The 13,413-nt window shown below is 47.3% G+C and overlaps 1 protein-coding gene across 1 annotated transcript in view; it reads left to right on the forward strand.

Annotated features, from left to right (window-relative positions):
* The first annotated feature begins 856 nt into the window (after window positions 1–856).
* The window catches only part of CABLES1 (Cdk5 and Abl enzyme substrate 1), a 160,002-nt gene continuing 147,445 nt past the window's right edge, over window positions 857–13,413 (forward strand). Inside the window, exon 1 of the mRNA XM_036743767.1 lies at window positions 857–1,797. Coding sequence (XP_036599662.1) covers window positions 923–1,797 — 875 coding nt within the window. The 5' untranslated portion in view covers window positions 857–922. The remainder of the gene's footprint in view (window positions 1,798–13,413) is intronic.

Genomic DNA, 13,413 nt, shown 5'->3' on the forward strand with positions numbered 1-13,413 from the left:
AACCCAATAATCCTCTCATACCACCGAGAGAGCGATTTTTACTTATGTGTACACTTTCTCATGCTCCACAGAGCTCTAATTAAGATATATGCTTAGACAAACCCACCGGGATCGTTTTGTGAGTCGACCTAAAGCTCTTTCTCACCTGGGGGAGAGGGATACAGGGAGCAGAGAGGGAGAGAGATGGGGAGGGGGAATGAGGAAGAGAGACTGATAGACGCGGCGGGGGGGGGGGGAGAGACACACATACACACACACACACACAGACAGAGAGAGAGAGAGAGAGAGAGAGAGAGAGAGAGAGAGAGAGAGAGAGAGAGAGGCAGAGAGAGGCAGAGAGAGGCAGAAGGAGGAGAGAGGAGCCTGTCCAAACTTCCCGCCCCCTGCGCAGACAACCCCCCCCCCCCGTCTCTCCTCCTCCTCCTCTTCCTCCTCCTTCTCCTCCCACCCCCACCCCCCCCAGCCGGTCGCTGGCTGCAGCTTTGTTTTCTTCCCAGGTTTCATTTCCCACACGTGATACTGTGTTATTGCAAAGAGCGCTTCGTAGCGTTAGCGCAGGGCGAGTGCACCTATAAATACTAATAACATCGGCCCAGGAGAGAAGAGAGGGAGTGAGGCAGAAAGAGGAGAGAGAGAGGAGGAGGACGAGGACGGCTAAGGGAGAGAGAAAAAGCGCACCCGCAAGTCCCCCGGAGGAGGGCCCCCCACCCGCCCCTCGGTGCACCCAGGGCCAGAGCGGGGCAGAGGGAGGCTCGCATGCCATGCCACGCGGGGGGCCGGAGCGCGGTAGCTGCGGCCGCGCACGCTGCTGCTGCTGCTGCCACCGCCGCCGCTGCTGCTGCCGCCGGCCCCGCTCGTCCTTCCCTAGCTTAGCCCTTCCGCGCCTCCTCGTTATATCGGGGCATCGCTGAAAACGGAGACAATGGCGGCGGCGGCGGCTGCAGCGGCCACCACCGCCACCCCCACCACCAGCAGTAGCGGCAGCAGCAGCACCAGCAAGAGCACCAGCAGCGGCGGCGGAGGCGCTCCCGCCGACGCCAGCCCCCGGGGCAGCGGCAGGAGCGCGGGGCAGCAGCAGCAGCAGCAGAGGCAGCCCCCGCAGCAGCAGCAGCAGCCCGAACCCCCCAGGAAGCAGCGCATGGACCCGCGGCGCCGGCAGGCTGCCCTCTCCTTCCTCACCAACATCTCTTTGGACGGGCGGCCCCTGCTGCAGAGCGAGGACTGGGGCAGCGGCGAGGAGAGCGGGGCGGCCAAGTCCGGGACAGGCGGCGCCGCGGGCGGCGGCGGAGTCCGGGCTCGGCTCAGCCTGCTCTCGGCCGCCGACAAGGGCAGCTTCTACCCGGCGGCGGCGGCGGCAGCTGGAGGGACTGGCTGCGCGCTGCAGCAGCAGCAGCAGCTGGGCTGCTATCCCACTGCAGCAGCGCCCCACTGCGGGGGTGCCCGGGGGCTCACGAGCCCCCTGGGTGCAGACCGGGCATCGGGGGAACAGTCCCAGGCTAGCCGGCAGCCACCTCCCCCTCCGCTCCAGCAGCCTCAGCTGCAGCAGCAGCGTGACGGGCCGGGGGAGGGAGGGGAGGAGGAGTTGGAGGAAGACGATGCCTTTGCCCCGGTGCAGGTGCCGGCGGCCACTTTCTTGGGCTCCGGGACACCCGGGGGTGGGAGCGGCAGCCGGAGCCGCCTCAACTCCTTCACTCAGGGAATCCTGCCCATCTCCTTCTCCAGACAGACCTCGCAGAACTATTGCTGTCTTGAGCAGTCGGGGCAGGTGGGCGCCTTCGAGCCCCTGCAGAGGTCCCGGTAAGTACCTGGGGGGCGTCACACACCTTAATCCTCCTCTATCCCCTGCCACTCTCTGGCCTGGAGTCCTGGGTCTCCTCCCCACTCCGTGTGGGATCCTCGCACATTTTAACACCCTCCTCCTGCACCTAGAGCACAGAGCCCATGCTGACTCTCTGGGCTGGAGTCCTGGGTCTCCTCCCCACTCCCTGTGGAATCCTTGCTTTTTTGTTTCGTTTGGTGGAAGTGCTAAAACTCTGTGCACGTGGAAAAACAAGAGGGGGGAGGAGGGAGTGTGCATAAAACATGCATATAACAGGAGAACCAAATACATAGAACATGAGCCCTCATGCAACATGGATGGAGTGGTTGGATGATCTCATTTAAAAAAAAAAAAGTTTGCACCAAAATCTTCCATCACAAGAGGGAGATCACTAACTTCCTGAAAACCCGTCCAGAATGTGAGAGGCACCCTCCCCACTTTCTCAGACTTGGCAGGGCTGGAAGTGGAACAGACAAAAGTTGGCTTCCTAAAACCTCCCTGCCTTCACCCCCGCCCTCCTGGCGTTGTGCATGTGTATGAGGAAATTTAAAACTTGTTGCAAAAATACTTTGAAATTCTCCCAAGAGGTCCCGGTTTATGAAGCTTTCACATGTCACGTTCAGACTCTTAGGTTTCCCCTATCTATTTGCCCATATTTGTTTTTGTTTTTCTCAGTCGTCTTTGGTAAGTAGGTATACTTTCTATGGTCCCTGGGTAAGTGGGAAAACCCTTCAGGGCTTTACCTAGAAATTTTGTTGTAGAAGTAGTTGGGCAAGTATAGGTTCAGGTGGCAAGGTATTCCTAGAAGCCCATTAGGATTTACAGTGAAAACATAAAGTGTTGGGCACCGCAGAGCCTTTGTTTATTACCTAGGTAACAACTGAAGCATGTCAGAGGCATGTAGAGCCTTGCGCATCTTGGTTTTTGGCACATGGTGGTGGAAGTGAGGAGATGAAATGGGAAGGGAATACTGGTAGAAGACTGGAAGGAGCTGCCACCTTTTATGATCAAGGAGTTGGCTGGGCTGCCAATCATATCTGAATGCCCTTCTAACCTGTTTCTGTAGAGTAATGGGTCTTCTGTACCAACCATTGCCACTCAGAATCCCAAGCCATGGGAGGAGGAGGTGTTACTTTGCCAAAACTCTGCTTGAGTTGAATGGACACAGATACAGCCTTTTGTCCCGGCTACCCAAAAGGGGGCCTGAAAGCCATTTCTTTTGCGGTATCATTCTGACCCAGGTAGGAAGGCAGCCTACCAAAAAATTAACCCATCTGACCCAGCCTGCAAAATGGGAAAAAACAAACAGAGCTTGCACAGAATTTTTTTCATGTTATAGTTTATTTTCAGATGGATGGAATCAATCAGTTGAGAGGGATCATTCTCATACTATAAGGCTCTGTTTTTGAGCTCAGAGAGAACTCAGGGTGTGATTGAAGTGTCTGATTTACCTAAAAACTAAAGAGTAAAACCAGGCAGCCTTCCCGATGCGATCATGAATTAGTGAGGGAGAGATCCCTCTTAGAAATTCCTTCTTAGAACACGAATCTCCCCATTAGCTGCATGAGTGCAATCTGAGTTGAACATGTTCATTTATGGGAGAGAAGTGCACACTCAGCGGTTTCTTGGCAGCTCAGACGTCACCACTTGACCTGATAATGACTGCAAACTATGTGAGGCAATAGATAGGGTAATGACAGGCATTCTAAAGACCCTGCTGTCCCAAACTACTGTGTCAGGCTAGAGAGGTTATCTTGTTTCTCCTGATAGAAGTGGATGAATTTCAAGTGCTTAAAGCTACAGGCACCAGCAAGAAGTCACATTTCTTTAGAAGAAATTATTTGCCTCATGTTTTCACCCTTGCAAATTTTAGTCTGGAAGTAATAATGATCTTCCTGCATATTTATCCTTGTAACCCAAAGTAAGGTTTCCTTAGGACCAAGTCACTGGTCTTAAATTTTTTATGTGTGTATGGGTGTGTATATGTATATGTGTGTATGGATATACATACACATATACATTTATATCTATGTTTATCTATTAGTTTTTCTCCTGAATTTTTTGAGATAAGATGAACGAGTGAATGTGAGGTGACTTGGTTGTCTCAGAGGTCACATGAAGCTGTCTTCTTATGCTTTTACACAGGCCATATCTAGCATGTTGTTCTGAAATCTCATCCTAATAACTGAAAGGCATCAGGACTGGACCCGGGTAGAGACAGCATTGGCAGTTTTCCTTGGTGTGGGAAACTTGTTGGTGATAAACTTCGTTGGCCATTACACCTGAGTATTTCCTCTCCTTACAGTCTTGGAGAGAGGCACCTAGAGCACTAAGAAGTTAATTGACTTTGCTGGAGTGAGTGTCAGTATGATGTGTCAGGGATGGTTTGTCTCCACTGTGCTAGTCTGTCTGTCTGTCTTTGGCAGAATTCAGTTGAATTGAATGGGACAGGGGACTTTTCTTGGATAAAATCCTGTGATTCGAGGTTTTTTGTTGGGTTTTTTTTTTTCAGGAACTAGATTAGCAGAGTTCCTTGACCTCATAGAACCTAATAAACTTGAATTGCCCCAGCAGGTTTACATGGGTCTCTTTCAGGTGGAGTATGGGGAGACTGAGCCAATAGAGGAATACCCTGACATAGAACTTTGTTAGACTTTTGTGTCTTATGAACAGTATATTGATAACACTTGTCATCAGCTTGAATAAATAAAGGAAGGGCAGGTAAATCCACTTGCCCCAGATTCTAAGACTGGTAATCTGTCAGATTTAAAAAATATTGATCTTTTTTTCTCCAGGGTATTCCATTTTACTTTTTTCTACTTAATAGCTGTAATTTTGAAAAGTTGTGTATAAATTTAAAAAAAAAACTGTAATCATATTTTTAAAGACCAAGAGATCTTGCTATTAAGGCAGGGGAAGAAGCATTTACTAAGTGTGCGCTATGGACTGAGGATACAAATACAACCAAAAGAGAAAGGCAGTCCCTGTCCTCAAACCGCTCTAATCTGATAGAGGAAGATGACATACCAGATAGAGCTGAAGGGGATGGGAAGGAGAAGTAGCCTTACAGGGGCATGGTATTGAGGTCCAGAAAGTCAGAAGCAGAGCCATGAGGGGAAAGAAAGGTTGGCTAGCCTGGCTCACTCCACCAAATGAAGGCCCCAGGAGGAACTGGCCAGTGGGAGAAGGAGGCCCCAGGGTGGGTGGATGAGGAGGGGGCAGATGGCTGTTCCGGGTTATATAGCTATACTTTTGCTGAAGAGCCTTTCTTGATCTTCTAATACCCATCATAATCATTGTTAGGCTTACTACCCTGGGATATGTCATGGGAAAATCGGATAGATAGCAGAAGGCCCCTGCAAGAGATGGTACATTGGTATCACTCACACTGTTTTTCAGGGTGAACCTTTAGAGCAGCAAGGCCAAGCAGATGACCAGTTGGAAAAATATTGTTTTCTTCCTACTGGCCTTGTAAGAATCTTTTCAAATTTTCCTCCCACATACAAAATGAAGTCAGGGATTTGGGCAATTATAATCATTTTTGATGCTTCTAGTACACATTTTTCTCTTATCTTTGATATGGTTAGGAAATTTAAAGTCAAAGCATTTCCCCCCCTTTGGGGGATAATGATTTCACCTTTCTATTTTCCCATGAAGATTTATTGTCTCACTTTGGGGGGCCAGGCAGCCGGACTTTGTACAAGGCTTATTTTTTTCCCTCTACTCAGATAATTCTGTTCAGTGCTGTCAGAGAATAGAAATGGGGCTGCTAAATCTTACACAAGGATTCTTGTAGCCTCATAATGACTTAGAAAACCACATATTAACATTATCTATGTTCTGTTATATTTTTATTTATTTTGTTAAATGTTAGCCAATTATATTTTCATCCAGTTGCCACCTCTGAAAGCACCACTGCACCTGCACTCTTAGCTCTGGGCCATGCTCAGAGCAGGTGTCCCAATTGCCATTTTGTACACATCCTTTGCTAGAGGAAAGGCACGTTTCCTTGGCAAGGCCATGGAACTAGCCCTGTGTCTTGGACACCAGACATGCTCAATAAACATTTTTTGATTGTTGGCAAATGCCTGTTCATCATTCTCTCTGCGTTGAGGTCAGCCGTCTACCATGCTGATGCAGTTACTATTCTCTCTTCTCTATTCTTTTGCTGTGTTCTATTTTTCAAACCTCTGTTTTCAAAGCCTCTTTAAAAAAACTCTGGTTTTTAATTCCTGTTGAATTTTTCACATTCATGTGTGGTGGGGGAGAGGGGGCTTGGAGGGCATTTAGCAAGCTTCTCCAACATCACTCCCCTTTGCCTGTCTCCACTTCGTTCTAGCTTATTTGCAAGTCTCCGTGGTATCTAGAGTTTGAGTTTTGCTGATCTGGAAGCCTGGCACTGATTGGGTTTTAAGGACCAGTAAGGCTTAGATTTTGTGATTCTCTATGTAGATTAGAACACCCGAGGTGGAAAGCCAGCGTGGATGCCTTCTTCTGACCTGGGACGACTGGGACGTGCACATATGCCCATCGTATTTGGAAGATTGTTAGGAGACAATGAGAGAGTAAATGGCTCAGGTGATTTTCAGAGATGTTATGGGAGGGTATGTGTGTTTGTGTTTTAAATATGATTAGTAGCAATAGCTGGTGGGCAGTTGGGTGGCTCAGTGGATAGAGCACCAGGCCTGGAGTCAGGAAGACCTGAGTTCAAATCTGGCTTCGGACACTTACTAGCTATGTGACCCTGGGCAAGTCACTTAACCTCTGCCTGCCTCAGTTTCTTCATCTGCAAAATGAGCTAGAGAAGGAAATGGCAAACCATTCTGGTATCTCTGCCAAGAAAACCTTAAATGCAGTCATGAAGAGTAGGATGTGACTGAAATGACTAAACAACAAAGCAACAGCTGGTGATTGCTCTCGGTCACTCTAGTACCTACAGTTTACATGGCACCCACTGCCTCTGTTCAAGCCAATTTGGTTCAGTACAGATCACCTTCTGTTATATTGTTGGGCCAGAACAGGGCAGAGTCTGCATTCAATTCTAGAGGATGCCTACCATGCTGAGAAAGACAATGCAAAGACACGTTTTTGGAAATGTTCCCAGTGTTGTAAAATATAAAAATGCTGCCTTCTAGTTCACCATTACTGTTTCGGCTAATTTTGCCCTAGTTCCTTCTTCAGTTAAAGGTCTGCCCATTAGATGGGTGCCAGCCTGTTATAATGATTGGACATTGGATTAGGAATCAGAAGACTTGAATTTTCATCCTGGCTTTGCTGTGTGACCTTGGGCAAGTGAACTAAACCAGGGATGGGGAACCTGCAGCCTGAAGGCCACATATGGCCCTCTTGGCCCTCAAGTGCTGCCCTTTGACTGAATCCAGACTTCACAGAACAAATCCCCTTAATAAAAGGACTTGTTCTGTAAAACTTGGACTCAGTCAAAAGGCCACACACACCCAAGGACCTAGAAGGCCACAAGTGGCCTCAAGGCTACAGGTTCCCTGCCCCTTATGAATCTTAACTCATCTATAAAATGAGGGGGTTGTGCCACACACTTCCTAAAGCCCCTTCTGTCTCTAGAATTTTATCTTTTTCATTATGGATTCTCTAGGTGGAAATACTGGGGGCGTCTTACAGGTGGATTTTGTTGTGTCTTTAAGGCATATAAACTTGCAGGCTGTGGGCGGGGCAGAATTTATGAAAGAAAATGAGTTGGGAGAATTGGCTTTCTTTTCTAACTTTGCTGTTTCCTTAATGTTTGACAATGACTAAGAAGCCAAACCTCTTTGTGTATCTGTTATAAATATAAACAGTTGACTCTAGAGTAGCTCTTCATCTTCAGGGATGGTAGAAAAAGTGCCGTCTCTGGAGTCTGGGTGTGAGCTATCTCCTACGTGTGATGTGATACTGGGTAAGTCAACGCCACTCTGGCTCACAGGTTCCTTAGCCATAAAATGAGGACGTTGGACCGTGTGGGATCTTAGGTCCCTTCAGCTCTAGACCAGTAGTTCTTAAAACAGACTTGTGAAGTGGGTACTACCGGTGTTATCCCCATTTTGAAGACGAGGAAACTGAGGCCCAGAGAAGATAAAATGATTTAGGCCTAGTCTCATGGAGGCAGGAACCAGACGTCTGCCAGGGTTTCCTGGCTTCTGAGTTCCACTTCTCATTCTACCTGCTCATTTTTTGGATCTCTAAAGGATCTGAGGCCCTTAAGGGACTTTGAGCTCCTCAGAAGTAAAGTAAACATAATCTCTTGTTTAGTCACTTTGAACTGGAGGAACCAGAGTGGTCATTCTGCTTTCAGAGAGCCAAGTAAAAACAAAAGAAAACCTTTTCACAGTATTTGATAACTGCTTTTCCTCCCTCTTCCCCATAAATATTTCAGCGTCATATTTACCATCTCACCCTTTCATTCACAGAGTCCCCATGGTGCCCTAATCTCATAAGAGTGCCCAAGGGGAAATACATCAGGAAGCTGCCCTGACCTTTCGCCCTCTTCTTCCTAGGGAGGAGGGGGCCTGCTGAGCTGATTTCTTATTGCCCCTGTTTTATCTGAGGGTACCATCACAATTCTACAAGGGATGTTTGTTCCATAGATGGTACCCCTTTTCCCACCCCCACCCCCAGAAAACTCTTATGTTGAGAGAGGGCTGCAGGGTAGGAGGCCATCAGAACAGACTGGCAGGTCAGATCATTTCACATTGCCCTTTGAGTTAGCTTTGGTGGGAGAACCCCGAACTGGGAATTAGGGCAACTGAGATGTAGGGCCGGCTCCGTCACTACCTGCCCTGCTGAGCGACACTGAGCAATCTGCTTGAATCTCCGTGACCCTCACCCACGGTTTCCAGGGATGCATAAATGGGAGTCATTCTTCTTCAAGCTGGCATGTCTCCTCTTTACACAGGCTTCATAGCTTGTTGGACTGGATGGGGCTCCCCATTTCACAAGGAAGCTACCTGGACCCTCGGGGGGCTTGTGGCCAAGGTGGGGCAGACTCATGAGGGAGGAGATGGCACAGTTACAGAGACAGCAGGGAAGTCTTTTGTGATCACCCTGGCCTACCTTTGTACCCCATTACATTTATGTGGCCCTTAGCACGTTCTCTACTGTTGTAAGTGTAGGTTTTGTCTTCCCAATTATGTAAATTCCTTAAGGATTATTTTATTCAGCTTTTTATACCTTGCATTTTCTACCACAGTGTACATACTAGGTGCCCAATAAGTGTTTATTACTTTTAAGTCCAATTTATCATACTCAAATGAGAATATATTTAGGTTCTGTGGCTAGAAAGTTGGACCTGGAGTGAGGAAGACCTGAGTTTGGATTCAGCTTTGTATACTAGCTGTGTGACCCTGGGCGAGTCACTTAACCACTGCTTGACTCAGATCCCTGGTCTGTTAAATGGGGATAATAACACCACCTATCTCATAGGAGTGTTGCAAGGATCAGAGGAGATTACATTTGTACAGCACGTTGGAAACCTTAAAGTGCCGTGCAAAGGCTAACTGTTAATACATTTTATGTGTAAGCAGAGCCTCAAGTACAGTATTGAATAGTTACTCTCCCCCAATGAGAATCTTATGTAAAAAAGTCAGACTTGAGTCCTGGGTTAGATATATAAAGTGATTTGTAAACCTTAAAGCACTGTATAAATGTTGGCTATTATGATGTCTTTGCAGTAAATAAAAATGGGGGGTAGAGTAAGGGATAGGCAAGGTATCCCCAGATTGATCTCCTTGTAATAGGGGAAGATTGTCCCATCGAGCCTTTGGGAGCTTCCTCCTTCCTTACGTGAAAGTGTCTCCGCTCTGAGCTAGCCCACAGCACCTAGCTCACAATGGCACGCGCACACACGCACACTCTCTCTCTCTCTCTCTCTCTCTCTCTCTCTCTCTCTCTCTCCCTCTGTCTCTCTCTTACTGTGTCACTCTCTCTGACTCTCTCTCTCTCTCTCTCTCACACACACACACACACACACACACACACACACACACACACACACACACCCTATTATTCCAGAACTTGCCCAGCTCAGGGACTGTTGCCAGCTCTGTGCTTCTGCCATAGGACCCTGCTCTGTGCTTCATGACAGTAGGTAATTATGGGTTAATCAGATAAAATCAACCCTCTGTAGTGGCTTAGCTAACCAACTCTCCTATTTGCTCTCCCAGGCTGGTTGAAGGACCTCACCCTCCCCTCTTCACAGTTGTCAGGAATAAAGCCAATTCCAAGAATGTCAGGCCTGGGGATCTGCCTGGCAATATCAACGTAGCTTGCTCTGGAAGCGGTACAAAGAGCAGGCAGGCCGCACTTTGGCCGCAGGAGGCAGCTTGGATAGGGCTGGTCCAGGCTCACAGAATTTAGAGAAAGGAGGTTGTTAGTCCACTGGTCTAGACTCTGGCCTGCCCTCCTCCAGTTTCACAGATAAGGAAACTGAGGCCCAGAAATGGGGCATAACTTGTCTCAGTTCACACAGGTAGTAAGGAGCAGATTCTCTGACTCATTTCCTCTAGACCAGCTGGGAGGCTCAGCTGGGCTGTGTATTTGTTGCTGTTGTTCAGATGTGCCCACTCTTTTTGACCTGTTTTTGGGGTTTTCTTGACAAGATACTTGGGTGGTTTGCCATTTCCTTCTCCAGCTCATTTTCCTAATGAAGAAACTGAGGCAGACAGGGTTAAGTGACTTGCCCAGGGTCACATAGCTATTAAGTGTCTGAGCCTGGATTTGAACCCAGGTCTGCCTGACTTCAGGCCTGGCATTTAATCCTCTGCAACACCCAGCTGCCCCGGGCCTATGGGTTTGCTTTGATAGGTATTTTGTCGTGATTTGTTTAAAATGTAAACTCCTTGAGGGCAGGGACCAGTTTTCATTTTGCTTTTCTATACTCAGCCCTTGGCACTATGCCTTGCACATATTAAATGGTTAGTGGGTTAGGTGTACCATGCGGGTCTGGGATCCATATAGAGTCAGAACTTTATTGCTGGGAAGGGACATTTAGAGGTAGCACATAATAGAGCCTGGATTCTAATCCGGCGTCTCACTTTGCCTCTTTTCGTATCCAGGGTTCTTTCTGTTGTCTCTCACTTTGCCTCTAAATTCAGGGTTCTTTCCGCTGCATCAGGGACACGCTTGCATTTTGTGATTCACTGAGTAAGGCTTGTAATTGCAAGCACCCTAGCATACCCAGGATGGCCTGCTAGCACAAGTTCTTTGATCTGCTTTACTAGGAAAGATGGCTTTTTAAGGGGTCAACAATCTTCTTTAATTACATTCGCTAGTTCAGGGGAAAAGTCAGCAACCTGAATGTGGAGAAAGTACAGAGAAAAGGTACAAGCAGAGAAATTGGCATAAAGACCAACAGAGAGGGCTCTAAACTGCCTGAACCAAAGCAATATTGCTATACGCTTTACATACACCACTGGATTGAGAGAGCCTTTGCATCTGAGGAGTCGGGGAGCTCTGAATATATTGCTACTCAGAGTCTTGACCAGGGAATCAAAAGATCCTTCTCATAAGCGAACCCCTAAAGCAAAATACCCACTCAGAATGTGTGTGTGTGTGTGTGTGTGTGTGTGTGTGTACACTTCTTAGAGGCAAAAGGCATCACAACCCTTATGACTCAGTAGCTAATTAGAAATTAGCAAAAGGTGTGAAAGCCTTCCTCCAAGCAAGCCCCTCCAAGGGAGCTCCTGCCCATATGGGCTCTGTGACTCAGCATGTATCACAGCTGTGGGCTGGGCCAGAGCTCAAAGCAGGTCACACAGGCCTATTAATGGTCGGGGAAGATCTTCCTGTTCTATTAACATTACAAAGCTGGAGCTGGAGAGGTGGGAAGCCAGCAGAGATTCCTCCCAGCCTAGCATCCTTGGCTAGGCAAGCTTGGAAGCTGGAAGGGTTCTCTCCTCAAACTCTGCCAGCTGTGTCCAGACATAACCAAAAGATTTAATTGTTTAAACTTGTTGTTTGCCTTCCAGATGTCCAAGCGAGACCTGGGACTGCTGGTTCATCAATCATAGAACTTTAGGGCTAGAAGGTACCTTCTGGGGTCCCCTTCCTGAGCTGTGGAGACTTAAGGCTGCCTCCTAATCTGTCACAGGCATGGTGACAGTGGATTTAGCATTGGACTTGGAGTCAGGAAGACCTGAGGTTGAATTCTGTCTCAAACTTTGTTGAATAGCTTTGTGACTTTGGACAAGTGCCTTAACTTATCACTGCCTCAGTTTCCCCATCTGTAAAATGGCCATAATAATAGCACCTGTCTCAAGGGGTTGTCCTGAGGATCAAACAAGATAATGCATGCAATACTTTGTGAATTGTAAAATATACTGGCTGTTATCATTACACGTTGGCATAGATCTGAACGGAATTTACAGTTTAGGAAAGGAACTTTCAAAAATCTACCTTCCCCTTTTCCTCCCTGTTAGCTCCTTATTTACTGCAGTGACACCCCTATTCATTCTACTGCTGACCCCTCTTCTTTATTTCAAACCTCTTTGTTCCTGGGGTTCAGAAATCATCAGCTTAGTGCTGTGCCTGCACACAGCAAATGTTTACTGATTGATTGGTTTTGTATGCAGTGGTGCTCTAACATGAAATCCTTTCTAAAACCTCTCGCTTCCCTGCCCCCCCAACTCTGCTTGGAGTTGCTATTTCTATTTTGTTGGGTTTTTTAAAGCCTCCACAAACTTGGGGGTTTCCTAGTTTTCTTTGTTTGCAACTAGAGTAATTGCACGCTAGTTTATATTTAACAGGGTTGTCATTAGTGTGGCTTGGGGTTGACTGCTGCTCATTTAGACACTGAAGAGACAAGAGCATGCAAAGCCCCATGTGCAAAAGGCAACAGTTTAGGACTTAAGACGTAATTATGTGAGCGCATGGAAAGGCTCCACTCTACCCCTCATTTAAAGGCCTAGGGTATACTTAGAACAAAGTTCACTTTTACATTACATCAACAGAAAAGGATTAATAAAATTCACCAGGACACTGAGGAGTTGGAGAATTGGACAAGACCACGAAGTGCCTTGTACTCCTTGGCCCCATTATTTATTCAGCATAATGAACATCTTGGTAGAGGAAAAGAAAAGGGGTGGGGAGAAAGGAAAGATGCTAGCAAATGCTTGTTTTTAAAATGGGTTTTAAGTGGAATTTTTAAAGTATTACAAAAGGCAAAGTCTCAAAAAGCCACTTTGCTCGGAAACAAAGATATGCGTGTTTCAGGCCAAGTGATTGATTTGTAATTGAAATATAGTTGTCATAATTCTCTGGCCTCTCTGGCTCAGGGCCTCTTGAGTAAGGTAGGCGGGGTAAAGAAATGGACAAGATCAGCTATCTGGCTGTGGATATCAGATAGCTCCTTCTTCTAACTCTCAGGCTTCCTCAGGCTTCTGCCACCTGCAGTGAAGCTGCTGTCTCCCCCCAAAAAAAGAAGTGGGGAAGGGAGAGACAAAGTTGGGCAAAGTAAAGGGGTGGGCACCATTTCTTCCTATCATCTCAGTTAGCAGCACTTTGGTAGCAGATCATAGAATATTAGAGCCAGAAAAGAGCTTAGGAATTCTCGTTCTCTCTCTCTCTCTCTCTCTCTCTCTCTCTCT

This window comes from Trichosurus vulpecula, chromosome 1, assembly GCF_011100635.1.
Source record: "Trichosurus vulpecula isolate mTriVul1 chromosome 1, mTriVul1.pri, whole genome shotgun sequence".
NCBI classification, from domain to species: domain Eukaryota; kingdom Metazoa; phylum Chordata; class Mammalia; order Diprotodontia; family Phalangeridae; genus Trichosurus; species Trichosurus vulpecula.